Consider the following 11,840-nt stretch of genomic DNA (forward strand, 5'->3'; position numbering starts at 1 on the left):
CCTCTCAGCACCACCCTCCTCCCTCTCAGCACCACCCTCCTCCCTCTCAGCACCACCTTCCTCCTCCCTCTCAGCACCACCCTCCTCCCTCTCAGCACCACCCTCCTCCCTCTCAGCACCACCCTCCTCCCTCTCAGCACCACCCTCCTCCCTCTCAGCACCACCTTCCTCCTCCCTCTCAGCACCACCTTCCTCCTCCCTCTCAGCACCACCTTCCTCCTCCCTCTCAGCACCACCCTCCTCCCTCTCAGCACCACCCTCCTCCCTCTCAGCACCACCCTCCTCCTCCCTCTCAGCACCACCCTCCTCCCTCTCAGCACCACCCTCCTCCCTCTCAGCACCACCCTCCTCCCTCTCAGCACCACCCTCCTCCCTCTCAGCACCACCCTCCTCCTCCCTCTCAGCACCACCCTCCTCCCACTCAGCACCACCCTCCTCCCTCTCAGCACCTTCCTCCTCCCTCAGCACCACCCTCCTCCCTCTCAGCACCACCCTCCTCCCTCTCAGCACCACCCTCCTCCCTCTCAGCACCACCCTCCTCCTCCCTCTCAGCACCACCCTCCTCCCTCTCAGCACCACCCTCCTCCCTCTCAGCACCACCCTCCTCCCTCTCAGCACCACCCTCCTCCTCCCTCTCAGCACCACCCTCCTCCCACTCAGCACCACCCTCCTCCTCCCTCTCAGCACCACCCTCCTCCCACTCAGCACCACCCTCCTCCCTCTCAGCACCACCCTCCTCCCACTCAGCACCACCCTCCTCCCTCTCAGCACCACCCTCCTCCTCCCTCTCAGCACCACCCTCCTCCCACTCAGCACCACCCTCCTCCCTCTCAGCACCACCCTCCTCCCTCTCAGAGCACCATCGTATCAATCTCACTTTTGAATGTGAAAATAACATTTGAACAGTAAAGTGCAATATACAATGTACAGGTGATTAAACTGGATATAAATTAGTGCTACTGAGTAATAGTGCTTCATCAGATGTATGTACAGTGTTATAGTATTATGTACAGTGATACAGGTATAAAGACACTATGTTATTGGGTCATACTGGCCAGTGGCATAATTCGTAACAGTAGGTAATGGATATGTACAGATATAGTATGTATCTACGGGTATGTAAAAAGGGTTATATGCAGGTATATACAGACAGATGTGGAAATATATATATGGTAAATATATGTAATGTACAGCATTATTGGACATGCTATCATAGTTATATTTTGATTGTGATGCTATGCTGGTCATACTTTATGCAGGGGGATGACAGGATAGTCATCATTGTATTGTTCTTATCGGTGTTGTGATGGTTATGCTTGTTGATTGATGCAGTTCTGCTGAGTCTGTTACTCTTAGTCATGTGAGTTAATTCATGTTTGTTTTCATGCTGCAAACCCAATTGTCCTTCAGGGACAAAGAAAGTTGAACTTGAAAAAACATCTCTTTGTCTTAAACCTCTCAAGTAACCCAGGCGTATTGAAATATATCACAAACATGTCATTGTTGTCATGAGGGGAGCCAGCAGAAGAGTTACTTAGTTGTGACTCATAGTTTTAATTAAGAAACTAGGCTCCAGGTAATTCTGCTTACTCTTTTTAACTTCATAGTTTTAAGAAACTTGGCTCCAGGTAATTCTCAACTCTTTTTAACTTCATAGTTTTAAGAAACTTGGCTCCAGGTAATTTTCAAACTCTTTTTAACGTCATAGTTTTAAGAAACTTGGCTCCAGGTAATTCTCAAACTCTTTTTAACGTCATAGTTTTAAGAAACTAGGCTCCAGGTAATTCTCAACTCTTTTTAACGTCATAGTTTTAAGAAGCTTGGCTCCAGGTAATTCTCAAACTCTTTTTAACGTCATAGTTTTAAGAAACTTGGCTCCAGGTAATTTTCAAACTCTTTTTAACGTCATAGTTTTAAGAAGCTTGGCTCCAGGTAATTCTCAAACTCTTTTTAACGTCATAGTTTTAAGAAACTAGGCTCCAGGTAATTCTGCTCAAACTCTTTTTAACGTCATGTTTGTCTGCGTGTCTCCAGATCTGTAGGAACTGCAGTGGCAGTGCAGAGCGACAGGCTCCCTGCGTGTCGCTGGACTGTCCCGTGCTCTACAAGCTGTCCCGGGTCAACCGCCAGCTCTCTAAGGCACCCTACCTCCGCCAGCTCCTGGAGCAGTTCTGAACGTCCCGGAGCTTACTGCTATTTTTTTTTTTGGTGCTAAAACGCTGCCCCATCCAGCTCAGTGTTTGTGTGTCCTCTCAGTTGTGTTCTCTTCAATGGTGCTTTGACTGAACCCTGTTGGGTTTTCATTCTGTCTTGTTATTGTTATTTGTTATACAAGTATTTCTCTGCGTGTGCAGACTGTCTGGTTTTGACCTTCTGTGGGAGGCAAGGTATCCTTTTTTTTTTTTACCCCCCCGGGGGCTTGTGTTGGTTTCCATGCTCATTCGCTGCCATCTCCATTAGCTGCTATTGGTTGTGAGTGAAGCTGATGTTGTCTTCAGATTGTGTCTCTGGAGACACTAGTCTCGTCTGCATCATATGGCATTACATGCAGTCCAATCAACAGTATATTTAGTTTCATTTTGTATGCGCTGTAGCAATTTGTAAATGCAAGACTTGAAAGTCTGATAAACATTTCTCTAAAGATGGACAACATTAAACCACTGATTGACTTTACTTTTTTTTTTTATACCAACTGCAATGTTTTGTAAATAGTTACTGTACAGCAGCTATCTTAAAATCTCACTGTGCATCAGCATTGATAAGGCTTCAGCCACTTGAGATCAGAACAGTTTTTTTATGCATACTGATTGTATTGACTTAACACTTTATATTCTGATGTCTATCCAGAGAGAGGGGGTGATGGGGGGTGGACTGGAGTATTCATTTCAGTTTTTACATCTGGGACTGTTGCAATACTGTATTTTGATAATTTATGGCATGAAGAGTATATTATTTCCTTGTGCATATTGTTTTGTATACATTTCTAAATAATGCTTTCTCCACCTCAAAACGGTTTTGTCATCAATCATGTAAAGATCCATTCTGTAATTTCTGTACAACCGTACACAGGATCTGTGTATTTGTATAAATGTAAAGAAGAAAAAAAAGAAAAAAATACATATGAAGGAAATGTGTTCTTTTTTGGTTCGTTTTTAATGAACGTTGCTGTGGGTGGAGGTTTGAGATTGATATAATAAAAAGTCAATGTATTCAAATGTATTTATTTCAATGATTCCATAAAAAAAATCAACTTCATGACAACAAATCTGATATGGACTACAGCAAACCACATGATGCATTTACAAACAGAAAATATTTAGAAAATGCAGGTTTTTACAAAAAAAGTGCAAACACCATACTTCATTCAGATCTGACGAAGCAAGCCATTAGGCTAGATGTAACCAACTGCTGTTAATTAATTCACTTTAAACTCTGTGCAAAAGAAAATGACAAACTAAACGTATTAGTCATTCATAAATATTAATTTATTTTAATCCATTGTCCAAATGGTTTAAATGCTTAAAACAGTTACAATTATTGGCTGTTTCAGGCTGTACATTTGGGGTCCAAACAGACTAATTTGTATGGCAGACAAAAGCTGATTCTGTATGTTTTCAGAGAAAAGTCGATATTTAATATAAAAGCACAGTAAATCTGCAGTCTCATACATTTACATGGTAGTGTGTGAACAAACTCGAAGGATTCCTGGACGCCTGAATACTTTTGACAACAAATGTTTGTTTCCGCGCCTCTGATTGGCCCGCGCGTTTCTGGTCATGTGACATGTGCGCCAATCGTGGGACCGCAAGTTTCTACACTGGTTAAGCTTAGGCGCTCTTTCGAAGTTGGTTAAGGTTAGAGTTTGTCTTAGAGCAGGGCGATAGAACGCCAGGTAGTTTGCAGGCTGTTAGACCCGGAAATAGGCGCAGAACTTGCTGTCCCACGATTGGCGCACATGTCACATGACCTGGCCAATCGGAGCGCAAAACTCGAACACGGAAACAAACATTTGTTGTCTAAAGTATTCAGGCTTCCTGGACACATGGGCGATCACACATCACATACATGAACAGGTAGGTTCCTCTGAGGACATGGCTCATCTAGTACACAGTAATGTCTCGACAGCACTTAGGGGGGGGTATTACACCCAAAGGCCTTTAGTCTTTTTTCTCCCTGTCCAGGGAGAGCAGTAGCTTGCGTCTGGGCGAGTCTCCTATCAGGGGGAGAGAGTCTGAGAAGGAGGCTCCTGCTGAGGGGTCTGTGGCCTGGCTAGGGGAGAGGACGGAGGAGGCTGGACACGTGACGTGAGGAGGGGAAGATTCCTTGTTAGGCGAATTCATAAGGCTGGTGTCATCCATCTCGATGACCTCAAAGTCTGCATCGTTCCACTGGTCGGCCGCCTCGTCGTCTCCCTGTTCCTCCTCCTCCTCTTCCTCTTCATTGGCTCCGGAGTCCAGCAAGGCTTGGCGGTACTCGCTGTCATCGGCCTCGGGGCGGCCCCTGATGTGGGGTTTCAAACCCTGGCCGGCAGGGGCGGAGGCCAACTTGTACATGACGGGGAAAAGGATGGAGGTTATGGTCGCGGCGACCAGGGCCTGGTACATCAGCAGGGGGTGTTCCTGAAACTTCCCCAGCAGGAACCCCAGCAGAGCGGGCAGCACCATCTCCCCCAGGGCCGCCCCCACCACGAAGGCGGCCGCCGTGCGACCCGTCACCGTGGTGTACTGCTCCACCCAGGAGATGCCGCTGGGGAAGGTGGTGGCCATGGAGGCGCCGTAGATGGCGGTGCAAACCCACAACGCCGCCCACTTGGCGCTGAAGAGACAGAGCAGCAGGGCGGAGAGAGTGCAGCCCACCAGGCTCAGGAGGATCATGGTGCCCGGGTACACGCAGGCGGCGAAGAAGACGGCCAGGCCCCGGCAGGCGGCGAATGTCCCCCAGAACAGAGAGTTGAGCCCCGCCGCCTGAGGCTGGTCCATCCCGGCGTAGTCCTTAGCGAAGATGAATATAAAGGAGCCGTACGCGACCTCGGCTCCCACGTACCAGAAGAAGAAAAAGAACAGCAGGACGATGAGAGCCGTGTGATGTCTGGCCACCAGGGGCTTCTTCCCAGACGGTGTCCGAGCTCGGTCACGTGACGGGCTCCTGCGGTAGTAGAGTATGAAGAAGAGGAGGGAGGTGAGGAGGATGAAGGACCCGATCACAATGTAAGCCCACATGGATCTGAGCGAGCCGGTCCTGCTGTGGATGTAGCGGACGAGTGTGAGAGTGAAGGGGACTTTGGTGGCCTGCTCTGTGGTGGCAGGAGACATGGTGGTAGTTAGTATGGCTTCCATGCTGCTGTTTTTACCCAAGTCGGGACCGAACAGCAGCTTGGCTATGATGGGCGACACGAAGGCCCCGGCTGCAAAGCTGAAGTGCAGAGCCTGCATGTGAGGACCAGCCTGGTCGCCCCATGTGTTCAGGATCAGGACATTACCACCTGACAAGAAGAACGGAGGGGAGAAAACGTCACTTCCTGCACATAATATACATACTATTGTACATGAAAACATATATTACAGTGATGCCAAATGGCACGTACAAATATTGTTCTTACCTGTATCTAGAACACCCATAGACATTCCAATGCTGGACATGAGACCAGTGAGGAGAAGAGCCTTCTTACAGAAAGGAATGGCACACATTCCAAAGGCTGTGACCAACATTGAAAACCCTGGGAAGTGAGATGGAGCGAGGAAAACTGCATTCAATATGAGAAACCAGTCAGATCACAGGACTTGTGTATTACAGTAATAAAAGAGGCTAAGATTCAGACATTCTCAATGCATGAGACGGAAAACTGTCTTTGACATGGGATCATATTAACCCTTTCACTACCACACTACAGATGGTTAACCGCGATACCTCCGGCTTGGTCAGTCATCCCTACGAACACAATTGGCAGTGTTCGTGGGAGAGGAAGCCGTTGGGGTATGAGTCCTGGTTGTTGCAATAGCCACTCCTACTGGTCAGTCTGGCCTGTGTCGGGGTGATAGTGTGAACCACCGCACCACGTTACACTCTCCCAGTGAAGCTCCTAGTCATACCTGTCAACCCTCCCGTTTTTCCCGGGATTCTCCTGTATTTCACCCTTCTTTCCCGCCGTCCTCCCGTTTAAATATTTTCCCGTAAATCTCCCGTATTTTGCGATTCTTACTAAAAAGGCTACATTACCCGCTGTGAAGACGACGGGCAGGCTGGGTGAGATAGTTAAAACTCTCCAGCTAACATTAGCTATCTGGTCTCACGTTGTTTTCAGTTATCCTAGCTAGCTAACTGTAAAGGACAGGGACACTAAATTATCATGTTTTCACACTAACATGCAATCGTCTAGTGTCTCATTGCTTCATTTTGTGAAAAATATGCAGTTTGCTTTTCAAAACCTCAAACACTACTGTTTCTGTATTTTTATAACAACTGATTCAATCTCAATTTCTACAGCTTACTGTCATGGCTCATTTTAAATATTCCACAACAGAACTATTCGGTACAGCCCTAGCATGTTTTGATATTGTCAATTATCTCACTTTTACTAGGTGACTAACTCAAATATGCCAAAAAAAAAAGGAAAATGGACATAGGGAAGTTTTTTTGTCAAAGGGCAGCAGAGACAAGTGATACAGGGACACAGGTACGGCCTTACAATGGCTTAGTGATTATAACAGTGCAGTTCAGCATTCAGTAACCCATACTTTTTGTGAATGTGTTTTTGATACTACATTCTGTTGAACACACCTCAGAACCGTACCTAAGGAAAATTGGCTCAATTTCAAGAAAAATTATATACAGTTATGATATTACATTCTGCTCAGCATAATTTGTATGCAAAATATTGTGGTTCCCTGCTTTAGTCAGTTGACACATTTCTATACTAAATGCTTTTGTAGTCCTGTGTCATACCTATGTCATATAAGTGAATTGTATAGAAACAACTCACCAAAAGTGACTATTGCGCAACTGATTTGACCCAAAAAAAAAAAAAAATCCCTCACAGGTAAATCTCCCTTATTTTACAATCCCAATGTTGACAGCTATGCTCCTAGTTGTCAGGTGAAAAGAAGCGGTTGACGACTCCACATGTATCGGAGGAGGCATGTGGTAGTCTACACCCTCATCCGACCGACAGTAGGGCATCATGTGGTAGTCTACCCTCCCCAGACCGACAGTAGGGCAGCATGTGGTAGTCTACCCTCCCCAGACCGACAGTAGGGCAGCATGTGGTAGTCTACCCTCCCCAGACCGACAGTAGGGCAGCATGTGGTAGTCTACCCTCCCCAGACCGACAGTAGGGCAGCATGTGGTAGTCTACCCTCCCCAGACCGACAGTAGGGCAGCATGTGGTAGTCTACCCTCCCCAGACCGACAGTAGGGCAGCATGTGGTAGTCTACCCTCCCCAGACCGACAGTAGGGCAGCATGTGGTAGTCTACCCTCCCCAGACCGACAGTAGGACAGCATGTGGTAGTCTACACCCTCCCCAGACCGACAGTAGGGCAGCATGTGGTAGTCTACACCCTCCCCAGACCGACAGTAGGACAGCATGTGGTAGTCTACACCCTCCCCAGACCAAGTCAAGTCAAGAGTTTTATTTGTCATGGCATACAAGTATACAATGAAATGCGGGGGGTCTTGCCCGCAATGATTGTGCATAATACAATAGTAATATATAATAAGAATCCAATAGAACGACATTGTGCAATAAAACAAGTAAACAAAGTAGGGCATATCGGTATATGTACATGAGTTATTTACAGAGCATGATAAGGACATGCTAGGTCCTGTGGTAGTGCAATACACTGTTAGCTACGGATGAGGCACTGGGTCTTTATGTACACTGCTATACAATGCTATATTATACAATCTCAAGTTATACTATACTATTCTTAAAGTGACATTTCCTTTTGTAAAGTGACCATAAGTGTGAGCGTGTGCAGCATGAGTGTGTGTGTGCTCATGTTAAAGTGGCTACTAGTGTGTGAGCGTGTACAGTGTGTGTGTTGTGTGTGTGCTCATGTGTGCTTGTGTGTGGAGAGTTCAGTGTTCAAGGCTCTGATGGCCTGGGGGAAGAAGCTGAGCCGAAGTCTCTCTGTCCTAGTTGCTGGTGTTCGCAGGCGTTTGCCTGACCGACAGTAGGGCAGCATGTGGTAGTCTCTACACCCTCCCCAGACCGACAGTAGGGCAGCACAATGACCAGGAGGGTATTGGCATAACAACTCAAACCAAAACCAAAAGAAAGTCACTATGCTTGACTATATAGAGGGTTCGACTATACAGGCATGCCTCTATAGGGATTGCGACCCGCAGACCAAAAGGGTTGAAAACCACTGTCCACCTCTGAGCTACAGCACTCTGTCCACCTCTGGCAGAGGGAGTAGGGAGCCTTCTATAAAGCAGCCGTATTGCTGTGAGGAATAAAGACCTGTGGTACCTGGTTACAATGATCTTTTGTTGCATAAATGTACTGTATGTACATAAACTGAGCCTTACCCAGGAAGGCTGAACCATATCGACAAAATGTCATATTGCCATTATTTGACCAGATATTGCAACTGCAATATATCAAATAAAAAAAGGTCATAATTGCAACAACATATACATTGAATATATTGAATGGGTGCTATTACCCAGCAGGAGATGGGGGTTCATGCAGTCGAAGAGAAAGCCTCCCAGGAGGGAGCCCCCGATGTAGCCCAGAGAGCGCCCCACGAAGATGTAGGAGATGTTACTGATGTTTCTGTTGACGTTCACAGCCAGGTCCTCGAACGTAGGGCCCAGAACAGAGATACTCATACCCTGGAACAGAGAGAAAAGCAAACACGCTTAGCAGCCTTCACAAAGCGGATAGGCAAATACGGTAAGTAGGCTTTTTTTTTTTTTGGATCGAGGTAATCTGATGTGGACGAGAACTTGAAGAGCCAGTCTTACAGCTATGCAAAATCCTGTTGGGCCAGGATGCAGCAGTCACATTGATTGGGGGGATGGGAAGGAAGTCATACAATAACTTCATGAGTGTTGTGTAGTAATACAGACATTATTTACACAATAATAACAACGTAAATGTGCAATTGGAAGATCATTGAGGAAAATAGTTTTGCATACATTATTGACAGTAGCCTTGCTGTTCTCCCAGTACAGCTAATACAAAAATACACACCTAGTCTGCACATACACACTGCTTGCCAGAGAGTAACAATTACAAAGATAACCGCCATCTCCTTTAGCCCCCATTCAAATGACGGGTTATAAAAAATACTTTTGTTCTAGTCCGGACTCCGGACTGGAAAATACTTGTCACGGGGGTAAGGTTAGCCCTCGTATGATGTATCTCCCTGCAGACAGGTTCAAATTACACTTCATATAATGACAACAATCAACCATTAAACCATATTACCAATCCGAGGAAGGAGGCACACAGTGCTAAGGTGACCAGCCAGCGACCGCCTCTTCCACCGATGATCTTAACAGCATCCAACCCCGGTTTGGTGCTCCTCTTGGCCGCTTTCAGTGCACTCTTCAGACCTCGCCTAGTGTCTTTCCTCTTGTCAAATAGGGTATCCTCCTCTTGGTCGTCGTTGTCCTCCTCGTCCTCCATTCTGGCGAAATGAACATGCTTCTTTTTGACACCAGCGGGATCTCGGCGGGCCGACGCAGACATACCTGTCAGATGGTGATGGACTGATATCAAGAGGTAAACAGGCTCGCGCTCAACGTTGAAGTGAACCTCCGTTCCCCCCGCGGAAGGTTTTGTAATTAAGTCGCTAAATTGAGTCAGCCATCATGAACATGTGGACATTAAAGAGGCAATGGGACCCGAGCAGTCGCGGAGAGAGTCCATAATATGTCAAATCTTTACAACACGGACGGCCCGGTCGCGTAACTGAACTGACGCGTCACCTTACAGGAAGTGGCTGTCACACGATTAAAGTCGAAGGGAAATGGCGTCATCTACAGTTAGAAAATAATAATGTAGGTTACATGTGTTTTTTTTATTAACTCACTCATGAAATACATTCTGCTACCCCTCCTTCAATATTTCACACTTTTAATTTGAACTACTGAAATTAAAGGGGACACACACACTGATGTCATACAAACTGTCATTAAATTAAACGTTCTCTATGCTGAGCATAATTTGCAAGTTAGGCTAAAGTTGACTGTGTTGTTGAGATGCATTTTTGATTATGTTTTCTATATGATGTTTGTGTATTCCATTGCGAAAGTCGATGCTTTGACTCCTCAGTCAGAGACCCATCAGTCAACTGAGATTATTTGAGTCGAGACGTCATTTATATACTGTATATATATATATCTCTGGTAAACAAGAATACCCTGAAGACTCTGGCAGGAGCACTCATTCAAGGGTACTATGACTATGCGTGCACCTCATGGTACCAAAGCACCTCAAAGGCGCTTAAAACTAAATTACAAACATCACAAAACAAACTGGTCAGACTACTACTTGACCTGAACCCCAGAACCCACCTCACCCCTGCCCACTTTGACAACCTAGGATGGCTTAGAGTAGACGACAGAGTACAGCAACTTGCAATGGGCCTGGTCTACAAGATACACTATACGACCGGGGTGCCCATGTACATGTCAAAATACTTCCCAAAGGTCAGTGAATACCACAACCACTACACCAGAGGAAGCTCAACAAATCATGTTAAACCCAGATTCGGCTCAAATAAGGGACTAAACACGTTTCGCAATTATGCCACAACAATGTGGAACGCCCTACCCAAAGCTGTAAAGGAATGTGAATCCCTGCCCACATTCAAAACCGCTCTTAAAGAGCACCTACGGGAGGCTGCAATTCGAAACTGGCCACCGTAAATGCCCAAAACCCCCACCACCTCCTAATAGACAGTCTCCTCCCCACTGCATGTATATATTCCCTCCCCGCCGTATGTATATTTCTCTCCCACCCACCCACCCCCTCCTAATGTGTATATGTATATACTCTGTCAGGATCTAGGGGAAACAGTACTGTATATTTGAATACCGCTTATGTCACAAATGTATCAGTACTAAATATATATGTCCCTATGCCATAAATGTCATGTATGTTGTGTATGTCATAAATGTCTATATGAATTGAAAATGGGGGACCCTGATGGAAACAAGACAAACGGCTTTCTCAGGTCTGCATCCCCTTAACAATTGTATGTATTGAGCCGTACTGTATTGTACCCATTCTGCAATCTGTTAAATAAAGTTTTCATTCATTCATTCATTCATTCATTCATTCATTCATTCATAAAACCCATTTTTATAAAAACACCATTAGTTCATTTTCACATATCAGTGCCCACATTCATCAAATAAAAAAAATAAAAATTGTAAGATATGTTATCAATACTTAGTCAGACAACATTCTAAACCAATATGTTTATCCAAAGTGATTTACAAGTTCTGTACAACAGGTCAGCAGGAAGGGTACAACTCTGGTAGCTAAGGGTAAGTTGTTTGAACTTTGAGTGCTACAGTCTTGAGTGCATAGTAGTATAGATATTAGTGTAGAAGGGTGGATTATCCCTGCTTGTGGGAGTAGTAGTACACAGACACTGGGTAGTAGGATACTATAGTATTGGACCTATAAGTACCCCCGTCTTTGGCCCGGAACGTCGTTCTGGAGGGCTTGCAGCTGGAGTGGATGGGGCCCAGGATTTACTAACCTGGGGACTGGTACTCTGGTCTCCCTTGCCTTCCAAGGCGGTCAGCAGTAGCTCCCCACACACCCTCACTTCCCCCAGTACCTCCGACAGCCCTCCCACACCCAGTGACTGTCAGTTCAAT

At 45.9% G+C, this 11,840-nt stretch overlaps 2 protein-coding genes across 2 annotated transcripts in view; one reads left to right on the plus strand and one right to left on the minus strand.

The window, feature by feature from the left end:
• rev3l (REV3 like, DNA directed polymerase zeta catalytic subunit) overlaps positions 1-3,061 on the plus strand; it is a 126,835-nt gene extending 123,774 nt beyond the window's left edge. The window contains exon 32 of the mRNA XM_084314925.1: positions 2,035-3,061. Coding sequence (XP_084171051.1) covers positions 2,035-2,175 — 141 coding nt within the window. The 3' untranslated portion in view covers positions 2,176-3,061. The remainder of the gene's footprint in view (positions 1-2,034) is intronic.
• Positions 3,062-3,205: 144 nt separating this feature from the next.
• mfsd4b (major facilitator superfamily domain containing 4B) lies at positions 3,206-9,934 on the minus strand. Its single transcript, XM_084314926.1, has 4 exons — positions 9,433-9,934; positions 8,666-8,834; positions 5,600-5,716; positions 3,206-5,482 (listed from the first exon to the last, which is right to left on the minus strand). The coding sequence occupies exons 1-4, from the start codon at positions 9,694-9,696 to the stop codon at positions 4,158-4,160; spliced, it is 1,875 nt and encodes a 624-aa protein (XP_084171052.1). The 5' UTR covers positions 9,697-9,934; the 3' UTR covers positions 3,206-4,157.
• Between the last annotated feature and the right edge of the window lie 1,906 nt (positions 9,935-11,840).

Source organism: Notolepis coatsorum, assembly GCF_963971535.1.
Source record: "Notolepis coatsorum genome assembly, chromosome: 5".
NCBI lineage: Eukaryota > Metazoa > Chordata > Actinopteri > Aulopiformes > Paralepididae > Notolepis > Notolepis coatsorum.

Excerpts from the sequence above, each read along its gene's own strand:
- mfsd4b (XM_084314926.1), bottom strand. The coding sequence starts at position 9,696 with ATGTCTGCGTCGGCCCGCCGAGATCCCGCTGGTGTCAAAAAGAAGCAT. Across the intron at positions 8,835-9,432 it reads GTGCCTCCTTCCTCGGATTG|GGTATGAGTATCTCTGTTCT; the intron begins GTAATATGGTTT and ends TCTCTGTTCCAG. Across the intron at positions 5,483-5,599 it reads TATGGGTGTTCTAGATACAG|GTGGTAATGTCCTGATCCTG; the intron begins GTAAGAACAATA and ends TCTTCTTGTCAG.